The sequence below is a fragment of the Macaca thibetana genome, chromosome 16 (genome assembly GCF_024542745.1).
Source record: "Macaca thibetana thibetana isolate TM-01 chromosome 16, ASM2454274v1, whole genome shotgun sequence".
NCBI classification, from domain to species: Eukaryota; Metazoa; Chordata; class Mammalia; order Primates; family Cercopithecidae; genus Macaca; species Macaca thibetana.
In genome coordinates, this window is record NC_065593.1 from 65442461 (window position 1) to 65459475 (window position 17015).

The window sequence follows — 17015 nt, forward strand, 5'->3', positions numbered from 1 at the left end:
TTTCAACCTGCCCACCAGTATGCGGCCAGGATGACATGGCAGGCTGAGAAAGCCTGGGTGCTCTGGTTCGCGGGTCCCGGGCTGTGTAGCCCCTGTTCTCGGGAGCCCAGGGCTCCCCTTGCCTACATTTCTCCTTTCCATCCCAGGAGTCGCACTGTCCGGCCCGATGTTCCCCGGTGGCTCTTCTGCCTTCACTCCTCTTTCCCTTCCCACTCTCACCCTGCCCCCCGGCCGAGGCCCCACAGTTGGGCCTAGTGGGAGCCCTTACCTGGCTCCACAGCACCCCGGGGACCAGAGGGGGATGGCAGTTGGACTTCCAGCAGATAAAATGCTAATGATGGGATTATACACATGGTCCGTTGACTTAAATCCTGCAGACAAACACAGCCTGGGAGAGCTGGGAGGAGGGCCCACGGGCTGCAGGCTTTGGGAGGGATGGGGGACGGAGGAGCTGGCTGTTTGGTCTGTAGTTTTTTCCCCCACCCGGAATGCTGGGGCCCCACTAACCTCTCAGACTGTCCCTGGCTCCTCTCGGGCCCCAGAGGTAAATTAAACCAGGCCCACCTGGTGCTTCCCCACTTCCTGTGTTTACGCGTTAGGGTCTGATCTCACCCCAGGAGCTACTAAGACATGGAGCTCCTACCATACTTCCAGGAACACACACACACACACACACACACACACACTCTGAGGTGTCCACACACACACACACACACACACTGAGGTGTCCATTTGGGAACTGTCCTGAGCGCTCTGACACAGGAAGAGGGAGCAGGAAGGCTCAAGGCCCAGGTTTTGTTTACCTCTGGGACCCGAAACTATCCCATATTTCAGCCCTTGAGATACATTCACATTCATTAACCCTTATGTAGACACGTGCCGGGCACTGTGTTATGCACTGTGCCTACGTTAACCACAGGGACCCTCTAAAGAAGGCATTGTGACGACTAATGGAATTGAATGGGGCCCTGGAATCACAGGCCTTCCAAGGCACCTGGACTATCCCCATTAAAAATCCAAACCAGCTGGGCGAGGTGGTGCACGCCTATAATCCTAATAGTTTAGGAGGCCAGGGCGGGTAGATCACTTGAGGTCAGGAGTTCGAGACCAGCCTGGTCACCATAGCGACACCCCGTCTCTACTAAAATTAGAAAAAATAGCTGGGCATGGTGGCACGCGCCTGTAATCCCAGCTACATGGGAGGCTGAGGCAGGAGAATCGCTTGAACCCGGGAGGCAGAGGTTGCAGTGAGCCAAGATCATACCACTGCACTCCAGCCTGGGTGACAGAGCAAGACTCCATCTCAAGAAAAAAGAAAAAAGAAAAAAACATCCAAATCCGAACTCCAGCTTCCCCAGAATCCAAGCACTCTGGGCTTCTATCCCAGAGGACCCTCCATCTGTGGGAATGTCCCCTTCTGCCAAGCCTCGTTGCCACAATCTCCCTCATTTGAAGTGTCCCCAGGAGAACAATGCCTAGACTAAAGAAGGCTGTCCTAGGACCCCTCATGGTGGCCCAGCCCTGTGGGTTACTGCATCCCCAGTCTACCTCTCCCCACTCAGGATGCACATGTCCTGGCTCAGCTCCCAAATACACCCACTTGCCCATGGGGCCTCCAGGCCTTAGGAGGAATGACAGAGCTTCCACTGGCCAGCTGGCCCCATCAGTGAAGCTGATGAGGACTGGATCCCCGAGCCTCCCTGTGGGCCAGGGCTGTGGGCGAGCTACAGAGCCACTGGAGTCGGGTGAAGGTTGGGAGGTGGGGGGACTGGCCAGGTCGGGGTCAAGGGTAAGGGGGGTCCATGTCCATTTGTTATTAGGAGGGTCCCAGCCTGGTAGTTATGACTGCTCCTAAACTGCAGTCCTCCATTAGAAGGGCTGGGCTGGGTCCCTGGTGCAAGCCAATCTTTGAACCCACTGGGGACAGAAGGAGCTTAGGGCCAGAAGCCCACAGGAAGTTTGCATGGAGAGCCCTCCTCAGTATCAACCCAGACAAGACTCTCTGCACCTCCAGCTGACAAAGGAGCAGCCCTGTTAGAACCGCCCAGCTCGGAGGCCTTCTCGGAGGTGGAGGCGTAGCTTGGCTGGATTAGGCCAGACCCAGAGAGGGAGCCCCTCCCGCTCCACATGCAGGGATAGAAAGGAACCAGTGTTTGCCATGTGTGGGCACACAATGGGCTGTCCCCTCGACAGGGAGCATTTCCATCAGCACCAGTTAATATTTATCAGCCCCCACGCAGGCTAGGAGCCAGGAGTAGCAGAGAGTCAGCATTGTCCCAACCCCAAGGACCTGATGTCTTCGGGACAAGTTGGACAAGCAGAGTGGCTTTGCCTGGAAGGAGGTTTCTCCTCCTGAACTCTGTGGCTCCTCTCCTGGGCCAATCCAGCAGCCCTGGGGAATTTCAGTCTCTAACAGACGTTGATAAATGACATCTATGAAACGTCCTACGTGCCAAGCACTGGGTAAGCAAGTGCATACATTAGCCTACAAAGACCCTCTAAAGAAAGCATCATGATGTCTGTCTCCACTTACACACGAGGCAACTGAAGCTCCTGGAAGCAACCCCGCCCCTCCTCCCCACCGCCACCCCCCCCGGCCCAAGTCTGCACAGCTGGCAAATGGCAGAAGTCCTGAAACCACTGTTTATGTGCATTCATTCTGCTCCAGCTGAGCCTGACCCATTTAGACAGGGTCTTCCCAGTCATCCCCTGCTTTCCACAAGGTCTTTGAGGAAGCCCACCCTTTTCCAAGGAGGAATATGGGAAAAGAAATGAGGACGCGCTACCCGTGGCTCTACTGTGCCCACAGTTCCACCATCACTGCTGAAGAAAGAGGCTGGCCGGGCGCGGTGGCTCAAGCCTGTAATCCCAGCACTTTGGGAGGCCGAGACGGGCGGATCACGAGGTCAGGAGATCGAGACCATCCTGGCTAACACGGTGAAACCCCGTCTCTACTAAAAATACAAAAAAATTAGCCGGGCGAGGTGGCGGGCGCCTGTAGTCCCAGCTACTCGGGAGGCTGAGGCAGGAGAATGGCGTGAACCCGGGAGGCGGAGCTTGCAGTGAGCCGAGATAGCGCCACTGCACTCCAGCCTGGGCGACAGAGCGAGACTCCGTCTCAAAAAAAAAAAAAAAAAGAAAGAGGCTTGAGTGGGCCCCTTGCCCTGGGGAGCCCAGAGGCAAGCAGGCATTGGAAGTGTGCCATCCGCCTCTGGTTTGCTTATCCTGGGCCCGGGACTTCATGAGTCCAGCCCGTGGGACCTGAGCCCAGGCGCCTCAGGTGCTCCCGTATGTCTTTCTCTGCATTGTGCCGTGCCACCCAACTTCTCTGAGCCATTAGCACAGCCTACCACCACAATGCTCCTACCTGGGCACCAAGCCCGCCCCTGTTGCCCCCACCACTGTGCCTGTGTGCATCCCAGCACGAGTCCTCAACTGCCCACCCAAACAAACATCCTGGCCATGGTCTACAGGGTATGTGGTTTGGCCCAGCCCATTTACACCTCTTGCCCCTTTCCCTCCTCCTTGAGCCACACTGGCCTTTTCTCAGCTACCCAATTGCATCCCAGTCCCTCTCACCACAGGCCCTTTGCACATGCAGGCCCCTCAGGTCAACATTCTCCATTCATGCACACTACTAATGACCTCTTCTTCACCCTTTATGTTTTCAGCTCAAGCACAGTTTTTCTTTTTCTTTTTTTTTTTTTTTTTTTTTTGAGACAGAGTCCCACTCTGTCGCCCAGGTTGGAGTACAATGATGAGATCTCAGCTCACTGCAACCTCCACCTTCTAGGTTTTAGCGATTCTCCTGCCTCAGCTTCCCGAGTAGCTGGGACTACAGGCACGTGCCACCACGCCCAGCTAATTTTTTGTATTTGTAGTAGAGACTGGGTTTCACCATGTTGGTCAGGATGGTCTTGATCTCTTGACCTTGTGATCCAGCCTCCTCGGCCTCCCAAAGTGTCAAGCCCAGTTTCTTAAGGAAGGCCCCCCTGACCTCCAGGTTTACGTGTTGTCCCCTCTTACCTACTCTCATGCCACTAAGCATTTCTGTGCAGCCCTTGTTAGCTGCAAACTCATGTTTGTTTGTGATGCAATTCTTTGATGAATGCCTCATCTCTCCACACTAGACTTAAGGTAATGGAGACAGAACAGGGTCTTTTCTGTTCACCACAGTTTCCCAGTTTCTAGCACAGTACCCAGCATGCTGCTGGTACTTGATAAACACTTACTGCCTTGTGTGCCCGCCTTCCTCATCCTGGTGACATGAGGACCAAGATTGCAAACAGAGAGCCAAGGATTTTGCCACATGTGAACACCCTAGAGGCGAGTTTTAGCACTCGACCATATACATATGTGCTCTGTGGGTAGTAGGCATATTAGGGTGGGAAAGTCAAGCAATGGGCATATGAATGGTAAAGGATCAGGACCCACCCAGGCAAGGGAAGCTCCCAGTTGTCCTTGGATCAATCTAGGAAGGCTTCCTGGAGGAAGGGCCCCCAGCTTCCTAGGTGGTGTCATCAATAGCACAGCCAAGAGTTCAGTGAGTAGAGGAAGGATGGTGCTGCAAGCCACAGGGGCCCTTTCTGCTCTCACCAGGTGAGTTGAGCCATCTGAGCAGACCTCTGTACTGTAGCTCCTGCTGCAGGGCCCTGCATACCTGCTCATCCACTTTATGGGCGATGAGGGTAGCTCCTTCCTCCAGCTCTGCCACGCTGATGGGCCGGACCCGAAGTGCCACCTGGGAGGGAAAACCAAGCCCCTGGGATTAGAGGGAGAGGACTATGCTGACCTTAGAGAGACCCCAGGCAAGAGCCCCTGGCTTCTCTAGCATTCAGCCATCTCAGGCCTCTTTTGTCCTAAGGAAAACTCTGCCTAGGTCAGAGGACAGCAGGTCCACAGAGTGTTGGACTGTGTCTGAGTCAATGAGTCTCCCCAGGAGCCCTGGCCTCCGGGAGAGCCCCAGGGGAGAGAGCTGTCTGCTGCTCCAGCCTGTCTCAGCCTCATGCCCAAATAAAACACTCGCAGCTCCCCTGGGCTTGAACTTGGGGCCCCAGCACTGGAGCAGCCTGTGCTTCTGTGAATGATGTGCTGCAGGGGCAGGTGCAGGCACGGCTCTGGGATGAGGCCTGGTAGGTGCGATGGAGCAGGGAACATCCCCCATCATCCTAACAGCCTGTGACCACATTCCTACGCCGAGGAGAGTGTCACCTAGACCCCCCACCTCTGTCTATCCTCCAGCCAGTGCGAAATGGGTCTCATCCTATGCGTGAATCTCCCTAAAGAACAGGGTAGAGTGGGAACGTGCGTTCTGCTGATCAAAGGGAAACAGCTGCTGGGTGTGGGGGTAGAATGAACGGCCCTCTGGCTGAGTGAAGACTCCTTCAGGCCTGGCGTGATGGCTCATGCCTGTAATCCCAGCACTTTGGGAGGCCGAGGCAGATGGATCCTGAGGTCAGGAGTTCAAGACCAGCCTGGCCAACATGGTGAAACCCTGTCTTTACTAAAAATACAAAAATTAGCTGAGCATGGTGGTGCATGCCTATTATCCCAGCTGCTCGGGAGGCTGAGGCAGGAGAATCACTTGAACCTGGAGGTTGCAGTGAGCTGAGATCGCACCACTTCACTCCGGCCTGGGTGAGAGAGTGAAACTCTGTCTCCAAAAAAAATAGTCACTCTCAGGGACCTACACTTCCTGACGGGGTCATCCTTATTGGCCTCTTCAGCCAAATCCCACTGGCAGGAGGGGAGAACCCTTCGTCCGTGCTCCCAGGGGCACACAACACACGCCAAGGCCAACCATTTTCAAAGAGACACATTCTAAACAGCCAGAGAGGATGTCCTAGAGCCCAGGGCTTGCTTGGGGGCTGGAGCTGAGGCTCCTCTTTGGAGAAGCAAGCCCACACTTGAGAGATAGGGGACTCTGGGGGCAACATTATCCTCCAATTACCTTACTGTGCACCTTCTGGTGATGAGGGCCCTTCTCCAGATCTCAAAAATTAGGGGATGAGGAAGGGGCTTGCTGAGAGAGACACCTACCCACCCACAGTCAGTGGTGGCCTCAAGGTCACTGAGTCATCCCCCTTGTTGCTCTGGCCTGGGCACCACTGATGATCAGGAATTCGACCTTCCCCTCCACAGCCCCCACTCTCACCTCCGCATCTGTCCCAGGCCCCCGGGCTCTGTGGGGCCATCGTAGCTGCATCTAGCACTTCTCTGAAAGATTTAGAGTCCGGACTTGGACAGCATCTGTGTTGCAGCCCAAGAACCAGGCACTCCGGGCCCCATCCTGATATCAGTGGCCCTTGTCTTCCTACTGGTGATCCCCTTTAAACTCCTGACCTCACCAGGGCTGGGGCAGCGTCTGCTTAACCGGGAACCCCCCACCTTCCTTCTGGGGGCAGTCAGGTCAAGCCCTCCCTGCCCCTGGCGTTTCTGAATGAGAGAGCAGAGATTCATCTGCACACGCTTTGGGGGCGGGATCCCCCAATGGGAGGGTGGAAAGGTGGGGGTGGGGTTGAAGTTGGGGTCATTTTCAGGCTCAGGAAAGTCTAAAAAGGCCATAATGCCTTCTTGACACCCATCCTGCAGGACTTGGGGAAAGTTGCTCTGAGGAGTCCCGGCCCTGGCCGTTGCCTGCCCTCTCAGTGGGGTGGCGGCGAGGGGACAGGACTCTCTGTCTGCTGGAGGCCGACTGAAGTAGACCACGGAGCGGGGTGGGGAGGAGGGTCTGAAAGGGTCTCACCATAAGTTGCTGGTCCTTGGAGTCCCCGCTGTCCTTCATGCTTGCAGCAGATGGAGGGGCTCAGGCCGCGCCAACGGGCATGGCCCAGCCTCACCCCCACCGCTGGCGGGTCGCGTCCGCCCGCTGCTTGCTGCCCGCAGCCTCGCCCGCTGCCTGACAACCCGAAACCAACAACGCGCCAGCGGCCAAGGACGCTGACCGGAGGCGGGGCGGGGGGAGGGCCCGGACGGCGCCGCCCCGCCCCCGGAGCCCGCCCCTCCCCGCGCTGAGGGCGAGAGTTGGCCGCCTCCGCCCGGGAGGCCCCCGAGCCTGCGCCGCTGCGCGACGATGTGTGCCCGGCTGTGCGGCCCTACGGCCCTCGGTGCGTCCGTGCGTCCGCATGGCGCCTCCGCGTCGGTTCGCTAACTCCTGCGCGCCCGCCAGCGCTCCTCGGCTCGCGGCGCGACCCCGTGCCACTGCCCTTTAGGGCGCGCCCCGCCTGCCACGCTGCCCCTTGGGGCACACGCATCTGCCGCCCGCCAGTCTGCCTGTCTCTGGGGTCTCCAGGGCGGCGGCTGGCAGCCTCGGGTTTCCATGCGCGCCGCGTGCATGGCCACAGGTGCCTCTGGTGTGGGTGTCTGCACCCACTGCGCATTGGCATGGGTGGTAAAAAGTTGTCCCTGTGCTCAGGCCACCGCCCAGTGGTATGGAGCGAGCACCTTTATTACCTGGGGCGTGCTACAGAAGAGCCTGACTCAGTGCACCCCACTAGCAAACAAGCCTCTACCCCTGAACCCAGAATCTAGGTCACGATGACTGGGTCCGTGTGCCCTGCTGGCCCCCCGCCTGCTGTTGGAAGAGCCACAATACTGTGCAAGAAAGTCTACGTCTGACGCTACCGCCTCCATTCTTGGCGACAATAACAACGGTTGCACTCCCAGGGAACACAGAGAAAAAGTTCCTGTCCTCAGGAGGCCCTGGGAAAACAGGATTTGGGTCCCAGCTCTGCCTCCAACTTGCCCAGCCACCTGGAGCTGGTTTTTCCTGCCTCCCTGGGGCCTCAGTTTCCTGGAGGATGTTGGAGCACCTCCCGATTCTGATGTCCATCCTCTGTGTCCTCTGCCCCCACCGAAGCTGAGCCCGGCAGCCCCAAGACTGGGAGAGTAAGCCACGATGGGGTTCACTTTCCAGGGAAGGGGCTGGGAAAGGAAGCACTCATGTCCCCAGGGCTGCCTCAGACTGCCTGGGGCCCCTCAGAGGCGGAGCGTGATGCCAGCCTGTGCCCTGGGACTGGCTTCCCCGGCTGCCCCTGAGGAGCCTGTGTTGGGAATGGTTATTAATAAACAGCAGCAAGAAGCAGTCGTCAGCCTTGGCTTTAATAAATAGGTAAACCAGGTAAAGCTTGGTGGAAACCGAACTCTCCTGCAGGGGATCCCAGATTTTGTCCTGTTCTTTGGCCTAGGCTGCCCCTCAGGCTGGACAGTTTGCACATGGACGTGCTGTGACAAGAATCAGGTCTGGTTTTTTGCTTTTGTTTCTTTAAGACAGGGGTTCACTCTGTCACCCAGGCTGGAGTGCAGAGGCACAATGACACGCTCATGGATGGCTCACTCATGGATGGCTCACTGCAGCCTCGATCCCTCAGGATCAAGTGCTCCTCCTGCCTCAGCCTCACAAGTAGTTGAGACTACAGGTGCGCACCACCATGCCTGGCTAACTTTTCATGTTTTTTTTTTTTTTTTTTTTTTTAAATTTTTTAATTTTTTTGAGACGGAGTCTGGCTCTGTCGCCCAGGCTGGAGTGCGGTGGCCGGATCTCAGCTCACTGCAAGCTCCGCCTCCCGGGTTTACGCCATTCTCCTGCCTCAGCCTCCCGAGTAGCTGGGACTACAGGCGCCGCCACCTCGCCCGGCTAGTTTTTTGTATTTTTTATTAGAGACGGGGTTTCACCGTGTTAGCCAGGATGGCCTCAATCTCCTGACCTCGTGATCCGCCCGCCTCGGCCTCCCAAAGTGCTGGGATTACAGGCTTGAGCCACCGCGCCCGGCACTTTTCATGTTTTGTAGAGACAGGGATCTCACAGTGCTGTCCAGGCTGGTTTTGAACTCCTGGACTCAAGCAATCCTCCCATCTCAGCTCTCAAAAGAGAATCAGGTTAGTTTTAGGGGTGTGTTGTGCTTGCATTTCAGACTCCTGAAAAGAACTTATTTGGATCAGTCAAAGAGGCCCCTGGTCAATTGAGCTATCGCTATTTTCCTTTTTCTTTTCTATTCCTCCACATGCATCAGTCCCACCTGGAATGGCCCATAGTGATTTTTGTTTTTGTGGTTTTGTGAATGGTTTTCTTTTTTTTTTTTGAAAAGGTCTTTCTCTCTCTCTCTCTTTTATCTTCTGCCTCCCCAACACTCAAGACAGGGTCTCACTCTGTAGCCCAGGCTGGAGTGCAGTGGTGCAGTCACAGCTCACTGTAGCCTTAACCTCCTGGGCTCAAGCGATTCTCCTAACTCAGCCTTCACAGTAGCTGGGACAACAGGCACATGCCATCACGCCGGGCTCATTTTTTTTTTTTTTTTTTAATTGTTGTAGAGGCGGGGTCTCAAACTCCTGAGCTCAAGCAATCCTCCTGCCTCAGCCTCCCAAAGTGCTGGGATTACAAATGTGAGCCACCGCGCTGGGCCTATAGCGATTGATGGGTAAAAAATAAGCTTCTTGACTGGGCGCAGTGGCTCACACCTGTAATCCCAGCAGTTTGGGAGGCCAAGGCGGGCAGATCACTTGAGGTCAGGAGTTCAAGACCAGCCTGTCCAAATGGTGAAACCCCGTCTCTACTAAAAATATAAAAATTAGCCAGGCGTGGTGGCAGGCACCTGTAATCCCACCTACTTGGGAGGCCAAGGCAGGAGAATCACTTGAGCCCGGGTGACAGAGGTTGCGGTGAGCTGAGATCGTGCCATTGTACTCCAGTCTGGGTGTCAGAGTGAGACCCCACCTCAAGAATAAATAAATAAATATATACATAAATAAATAAGAAGCTTCTAAGCAACAAATCCCCACCCGTCTTACATAAAGACTCATCACAGTCAGCTATGCTCTCAAACAGTGTCCTCTGCTTGACTTCTGGGTTTCGTCAATTAAACCACTATCCCCTTTGTACCCACCCCTTTAAGGCACTTTTTACTGCCTCTTTTTTCTCATCTTCTACATTCAGGTCCTGAAGGTTCTACATCTGCAAATGTTTCTTCTCTTCATTGTCTCTTGCCAAGCCCTGGGCTCCAGTTTTTACCCCTTCTCACCTGGACAATGCCATGGCCTCTTGCTGTGCCCTGGCCCCACCGGTTTTTTTTTTGTTTGTTTGTGTTTGTGTTTTTTGTTTTTTTTGAGATGGAGTCTGGCTCTCACTCAGGCTGGGGTGCAGTAACGCAATCTTGGTGCACTGTAACTTCCGCCTCCCGGATTCAAGCGATTCTCCTGCCTCAGCCTCCTGAGTAGCTGGGATTACAGGTGCCCACCACCACGCCCGACTCACTTTTGCATTTTCAGTAGAGACGAGGTTTCATCATGTTGGCCACAATGGTCTCGAACTCCTGACCTCAGGTGATCCACTCGCCTCGGCCTCCGAAAGTGCTGGGATTACAGGTGTGAGCCACTGTGTCTGGCCCCAGCCCCACTTTTGAAAGGGGAAGAGATCTGACAGGCAGAGACCTCCTATGTTCTCTAACACAGAAGTAAAGGCAGACACCTTACTCTCCACAACCTTCTTTTCAGCCTCCTGCCCGGCTTCATTTAAACTCGTTCTGCTCTGTGGGCTTGGCCTTCCACTCACCTTCACTTCTTGTTTATTCCCAAATGTATACTAGAACCAGGCCCTACACTGGGGCCTTTGCTCATGCCAGTCCTCCAACCTGGTATACCCTTTCCAACTTCTGTCAAATTTCTCTTCATCCTCTGTATCAGACCCCTCCTCTCCTGGTCCATGGAACTCTCGTTATGCCCTTACAGAGCCGGAATCAAAGTAAGCCTTGCACGGGCAGAGACCCAGGCACTTAGTGTATGCTCAGTCCGTGTGCTCTGCATCCTGGTCCTGCCCTGGAACCCGTTCCTGTCCCTCCTCTCCACTCCCATCACTGCTGCCTGCAGCCTGGGACTTCACAGTTTCTCAACTGGGTGACCACGTACACTGCCTGGTCCCTTGCCCTGGTTTCTTTGCCTCCAGTTTGGCTCCATTCCCTCACTGCTCTAGGACAGATGGGTGTCATGACCTTACCTGAAATCCTGCCATGGTGCCCCATTGCTTTTTGTTTGGGGTTGGCCTTTTAGCCTGTAGTTGCAGCCTTCCCTGCTTCCTCTTGGCTCATCCCCTCCTACCACCCTTGCTCTGGCCATGCTCAACCACGTGTAGTCCTCTGCATGAGCAGCTCTTCTCTCCTCCCTGGGCTTTGTTCCTGCCACTCTGTCCTGGAAGTCTGTTTCCACTTATCTATCTGGCTAACTCCTTCTTCCAAGCTCATCTTACGTGTCGCCTCCCCTTTCCTTGGGGGAACTGCCTCTTCTCTAGTCCTTGTCATTCTGGTGGAGCCCATCACAGCATCCTGTTCCACTCCCAGCCATGGCAGAAGGCATGAGAACCAGGCTTGGCCATAGTCATGATGATTGGTTCAAGGGGATGGGCTATGACCCACATTAGGCCAATCAGAGCCTTTCCCTGGAATTTTGTTATACTGGGAGGGAGGAGCTCTCTCCTGCCTTTGGGATTACTGGCTGAGATGACTAAAATCGGTGGAGGGGGGGGTCATATCTAATTCCTCCCCTTATCCAGTGAAAGCAGCTTCACTAAAGCAGAAGTGCATAAAACTGAGGCAAAGAAAGAAGCTGTGCAGAGAGATACCAAATGACAACATCTGAGCTGCTGGATCCAGCCACACCTGAAGCTGTTAGCCCTGGTCTTCCAAGTTTCCTGAGCCAATAAATATTCTTTTTTTTTTTGAGACGGAGTCTCGCTCTGCCGCCCAGGCTGGAGTGCAGTGGCCGGATCTCAGCTCACTGCAAGCTCCGCCTCCCGGGTTCACGCCATTCTCCTGCCTCAGCCTCCCCAGTAGCTGGGACTACAGGCGCCCGCCGCCTCGCCCGACTAGTTTTTTGTATTTTTTAGTAGAGACGGGGTTTCACCGTGTTAGCCAGGATGGTCTCGATCTCCTGACCTCGTGATCCGCCCGTCTCGGCCTCCCAAAGTGCTGGGATTACAGGCTTGAGCCACCGCGCCCGGCCTAAATATTCTTTCTTGGCTTTAGCTAGCGTGGGTCTCTGAAACATGTGACCAGGAGTCCTGACAAATACAGGGGTGACAGCCTGAATCCCACTGGATTAGGTCTCTCTCTCTCTGTCTCTCTCCCTCTCTCTCCCTCTCTGTCTCCTCTGTCTTGCTTTGTCACTCAGGCTGGAGTGCAGTGGTGTGATCTCAGCTCACTGCAACCTCTGCCTCCTGGGTTCAAGCAATTCTTACGCCTCTGCCACCTGAGGAGCTGGGATTACAGGAAGGCACCACCATGCTGGCTAATTGTTGTATTTTTAGTAGAGATGGGGTTTTGTCATGTTGGCCAGGCTGGTCTCAAACTCCTGGCCTCAAGAGATCCACCCACCTCAGCCTCCCAAAGTGTTGGGATTACAGGCATGAGCCACGGCACTCGGCCCAGGTCCTTTTTCCTATGTACTTCTCTGTAACAGCACTCACCACTGGAGATCAGAACCATCCGTCCATTTGTCTCAGCTGAGGGGCTGGCTCTGTCTCCCAGGCTGGTATGCAGTGGCACTGTCCTGGCTCACTACCACCTCTGCCTCCTGGGTTCAAGTGATTCTCATGTCCCAGCTAATTACAGGCATGCGCCACCATGCCCAGCTAATTTTTTCTATTGTTAGTGGGACAGGGTTTCACTGTGTTGGCCAGGCTGGTCTCAAACTCCTGGACTCAAGTGATCTGCCTACCTCGGCCTCCCAACGTGCTGGGATTACAGACATGAGCCACCCGCCTCCGGCCAAGCTGGCTCTTAACTTGGTATTTCCAGTACAGTGTCTAGTGAGAGTTTAGTCAATGAATGACTGAGAAAATCTACTCAAGCGAACCTGCCCACACACAGCAACAGCATTTGATTTAGACCCACATGCAGACATTTAAGATCCTTGCAGACACCTGACATCTCGTCAAAAAAGGGATTTAAGTCAGATGTGATGGCTCATGCTTATAATCCCAACACGTTGGGAGGCCGAGGCAGAAAGATCTCTTGAGCTCAGAGTTTGAGACTAGCCTGGGCAGCATGGGGAGACCTCCCCTGTTCCCACCACCATGCTGTCTCTAAAAATAAATAAATAAATAAATAAATAAATAAATAAATAAATAAATAAATAAGCCAGGCATGATGGTGTACACCTCTAGTACCAGCTACTCAGGAGGCTGAGGTGGGAGGATCACTTGAGCTTAGGAGGTTGAGGCTGCAAGTCAATTATGATTGTGCTGCTGCACTCCAGCCTGGGCAACAGAGTGAGACTGTGGAAAAAAAAAAAAAAGAAAAAAGATAGAAAGGAAGGAAGGAAGAAAAGGAAGGAAGGAAGGAAGGAAGGGAAAGAAAGAAGGAAAGAAAGAGAGAGAGGGAAAGGAAGGAAGGAAGGAAGGAAGGAAGGAAGGAAGGAAGGAAGGAAGGAAGGAAGGAAGGAAGGAAGGAAGACTTACAGCCTCAGCTTCACCTCAGCCCAGGAAACTAAGGTTTAGCATGCACCTGCAATCTGCCGGTCTCACTCCAATGGGCAAAACCTCTCTTGCTTAATAAGAAGGCTGTTGCTGCCAAAGCAAGTGTAGATGGCATTGGTGACCATCTCCAAGTAGCAACAATATTTTCTTTTCTTTTTTTTTTCTTTTTTGAGACGGAGTCTTGCTCTGTCACCCAGGCTGGAGTGCAATGGTGCAATCTCAGCTTACTGCAACCTCCGCCTCCCGGGTTCAAGCGATTCTCCTGCCTCAGCCTCCCGAGTATCTGGGATTAAAGGCATGTGCCATCACGGCCAGCTAATTTTTGTATTTTCAGTATAGACAGGGTTTCACCATATTGGCCAGGTTGGTCTCAAACTCCTGACCTCAGGTGATCCACCCACCTCAGCTTCCCAAAGTGTTAGGATTATAGTTGTGAGCCACTGCGCCCGGCCTGATATTTTCAATCAGAGATATATGACATTCTCCATCTCCCCCCGAACCCACCTGCAGTTGGAAGCCACTGGTTTTGATAAGCCCTGAGCACTTTCTAAAGCCCGTTGGCCCTCTAGAGCTCTGGGGCAGCCTGGGCAAAGTCCCACCTCCTCCTGTTCTGGGCATGGCGACTCACAGGCTTGGCTCCTGGAGCTACGACGCGGGAGGTGAAATGGAAGAGAGTTATTGGGAAAACGAAGCATGGATTGAGGACTTTTCTCTGAAGCCCCAGCATCTTCTTCCAAAGTTGGGGTGCAGATGCTCAAAGGACCCCAATAAACAAATTCACAAGTCATTCTAGTAGCTCCTCGTACTAACCTAGAACTTGCCACCGGCCATGAGGGCTGTCCCAGGTGGTCGTCAGATGCTTCTAAGTGAGGGAGGTGATAGATGTTTATTGAGCACTTCGTTTGAATCCAGTGGCTCATGTGTTATTTCATTTACTCGCCCAAATATTCCTGAAGGTAGATAGCAGAGGTGTAGAGAGAGGTAAGTAATTCCGTGGCCATCACCCCACTCCAAGCTGCCATCTCTTTTGCCTGACACCACAGTGTGCTCCCAACCAGCCCCCAGGTTCCTCCCTCCAGGCCTTCCTCCACCAGCAAATGCTTCATCAAACCACACCCGTGCTTCTCAGTGATCTTTGGAGCAAGGTTAAAATCCTTGACATCAAGCCCTGCCCCAGCGGACTCTTGCTGTCCCTGGCTGGTTCCAGGCTCTAGCCCTTACTCACTCCAGCCACACTGATGACTCCCTGTTGGTCAAACAGAGCAGCACCGGCTTCTTTCCTCCTTCCGGAATTGTGTATGCAGCTGCCCTGCCTGGGGTGCCCCTCCACACAGATGTGCACGTCATCACACATGCACACAGATGTGCTTGCATGTGTACACACATCTCTGCCTCATGCTTGTTCTTAAGGTCTCAGCTGCATTGTCGCTTTCTCAGGGAGGCCTCCTGGCCAGCTCCTTCTTCTCTAGAGTCTAGGTTAGTTCTTCCTGTTATCCCTCTCACTGCACCCTGTACTCATTCTTAACATGTACTTTGCACAACTGTCGTTCTGTAGGTATCTGCCTATCTATCAGCTTTCACTGCCTCCCACTGGTATACAGGCTCTGGGAGGCGGGGCCTGAGTCTGGTTTATTCTCCACTCGTGGCCGGTGCCTGGCACAGGGCTGAGTGTAGGCAACGTTACCCGGACGGCAAGCTCCTGAGCTGGGTTCGGACTTCCTGCCTGGAAACGCCATGAAAACACTGCTTCTATCTACACTTCCCATCAGTGCTGCAGGCTCCCCCAGGACCTCAGCACACAGAGAGGCTGCCCGGGGGTCTCTGGATGCTGACCCTGGTAGGCCATCTGTAGTCCCAGCTACTCGGGAGGCTGAGGCAGGAGAATGGCGGGAACCCGGGAGGCGGAGCTTGCAGTGAGCTGAGATCCGGCCAGAGCACTCCAGCCTGGGCGACAGAGCGAGACTCCGTCTCAAAAAAAAAAAAAAACAATTTTAATAGGCGGAGTACGGCGGCTCACGCCTGTAATCCCAGCACTTTGGGAGGCCGAGGCGGGTGGATCACTTGAGGTTAGAAGTTTGAGACCAGCCTGGCCAACATGGTGAAACCCCGTCTCTACTAATAATACAAAATTAGCCAGGCGTGGTGGCGGGCACCTGCAGTCCCAGCTCCTTGAGAGGCTGAGGCAGGAGAATTGCTTGAACCTGGGAGGAGGAGGTTGCAGTGAGCTGAGATCGCGCCATTGCACTCCAGCCTGAGCAACAAGAGGGAAACTGTCGCAAAATATATATATATGTATAAAATAATTTTTATATAATAATATATATGTATAATATGTATAATAATAATATACATATATATCATAAAGATGAGGTCTCCTTAGTTTGCCCAGGCTGGTCTTGAACTCCTGGGCTAAAGTGATCCTCCTTCCTTGGCCTCCCAAAGTACTGAGATTACATGTGTGAGCCACTGCGTCAGGCCAGCAGTCACCTTTGCCTCCTACAGATTCCCGGTGAGGCCAGCATGGGAGGTCAGTGAAGGTCATCGTGCGGGTTGGCAGCGTTGACACCGCACCCACTGAGCTCGTGCTGCCCTTTGCCGGGTGCCATCTGCGGGGCTCTCCTCTCCACTTCCACAGCCGCTCCTCAAATGCCTCTTCAAATGCTGTGCTTGCCCGGTGGCATTCTCTGCACCCACGAGGGACCTGCCGACTCCAGCAGGCGGCCTCCTTTTGCAGGCATGAGCCAAAGGCCAAAATTCCAGTTCAGCGAAAGAAGGTCCTCCTGCGTTCGAGCTCACGGTGCCAGTCTCTTACCAGGGCCTTCAGTGTGCTCAGGTTAGCGTGTGCAGAGCCCGTACTTTCTCTTGGGACACTCCACTTGGGTAGATTTTTCTCTAAATTGGTCCTCTCCACCGTGACTGCACTGTCCAAAATGCAGGATGCTGAGCAGGGTCCCTGTCTCTACCCACTCAATGCCAGGAGCACTCCCCTCACCGGTTGTCCCCAGACACTGACAGATGTCCTGCTGGGGGCAAAATCTTCCCCAGTAGAGAATCGCTGCTCTAAGTAGGGCACTCCCGAGGACAGCACCGGGTCTCTGTGTGTACCCGCACAATGAGGGGCCTGCTGGCCTCTCACGGCCCCCTCTGTCTGATGCTGGAATGACAGGGAGCGGAAATGGCCCAGCCCACTACTCTTACCAGGGTCCCGGGAGTGCAGTGTGCATGGTGTAAGCTGTAGGGCTGGGACTCTGGGCTGAAGTCTCAGCTCTGCCACCCACTCCCATTAGACTCAGCAAGTTACCCCCTCTCTCTGTCTTGCCTGCCACATCCATAATGTGCGGATTGAAGATAGTGAGATCACTCCTGGGGTGCTTGTGAAGAACAAGCACTCAGTATAACCTGAGATTGTTTTTATCAAGGTTAACCACAGTCGACAACTCAATTTTTCTCGTTGGGTATGAGAGGCAGCTGGCCCTGGGTCCCCCCTCAAGGAGATTATTTTATTTTATTTATTTTTGAGATGGAGTTTCGCTCTTATCGCCCAGGCTGGAGT

General features: G+C 54.1%; 1 protein-coding gene across 1 annotated transcript in view; it reads right to left on the reverse strand.

Moving 5' to 3' along the window:
- Positions 1-6922, reverse strand: part of KIF19 (kinesin family member 19) — a 29758-nt gene extending 22836 nt beyond the window's left edge. The window contains exons 1-2 of the mRNA XM_050764518.1: positions 6746-6922; positions 4661-4741 (exon numbers count right to left, since the gene is read on the reverse strand). Of these exons, the coding sequence (XP_050620475.1) occupies positions 4661-4741; positions 6746-6784 (120 nt within the window). The 5' untranslated portion in view covers positions 6785-6922. The remainder of the gene's footprint in view (positions 1-4660; positions 4742-6745) is intronic.
- Between the last annotated feature and the right edge of the window lie 10093 nt (positions 6923-17015).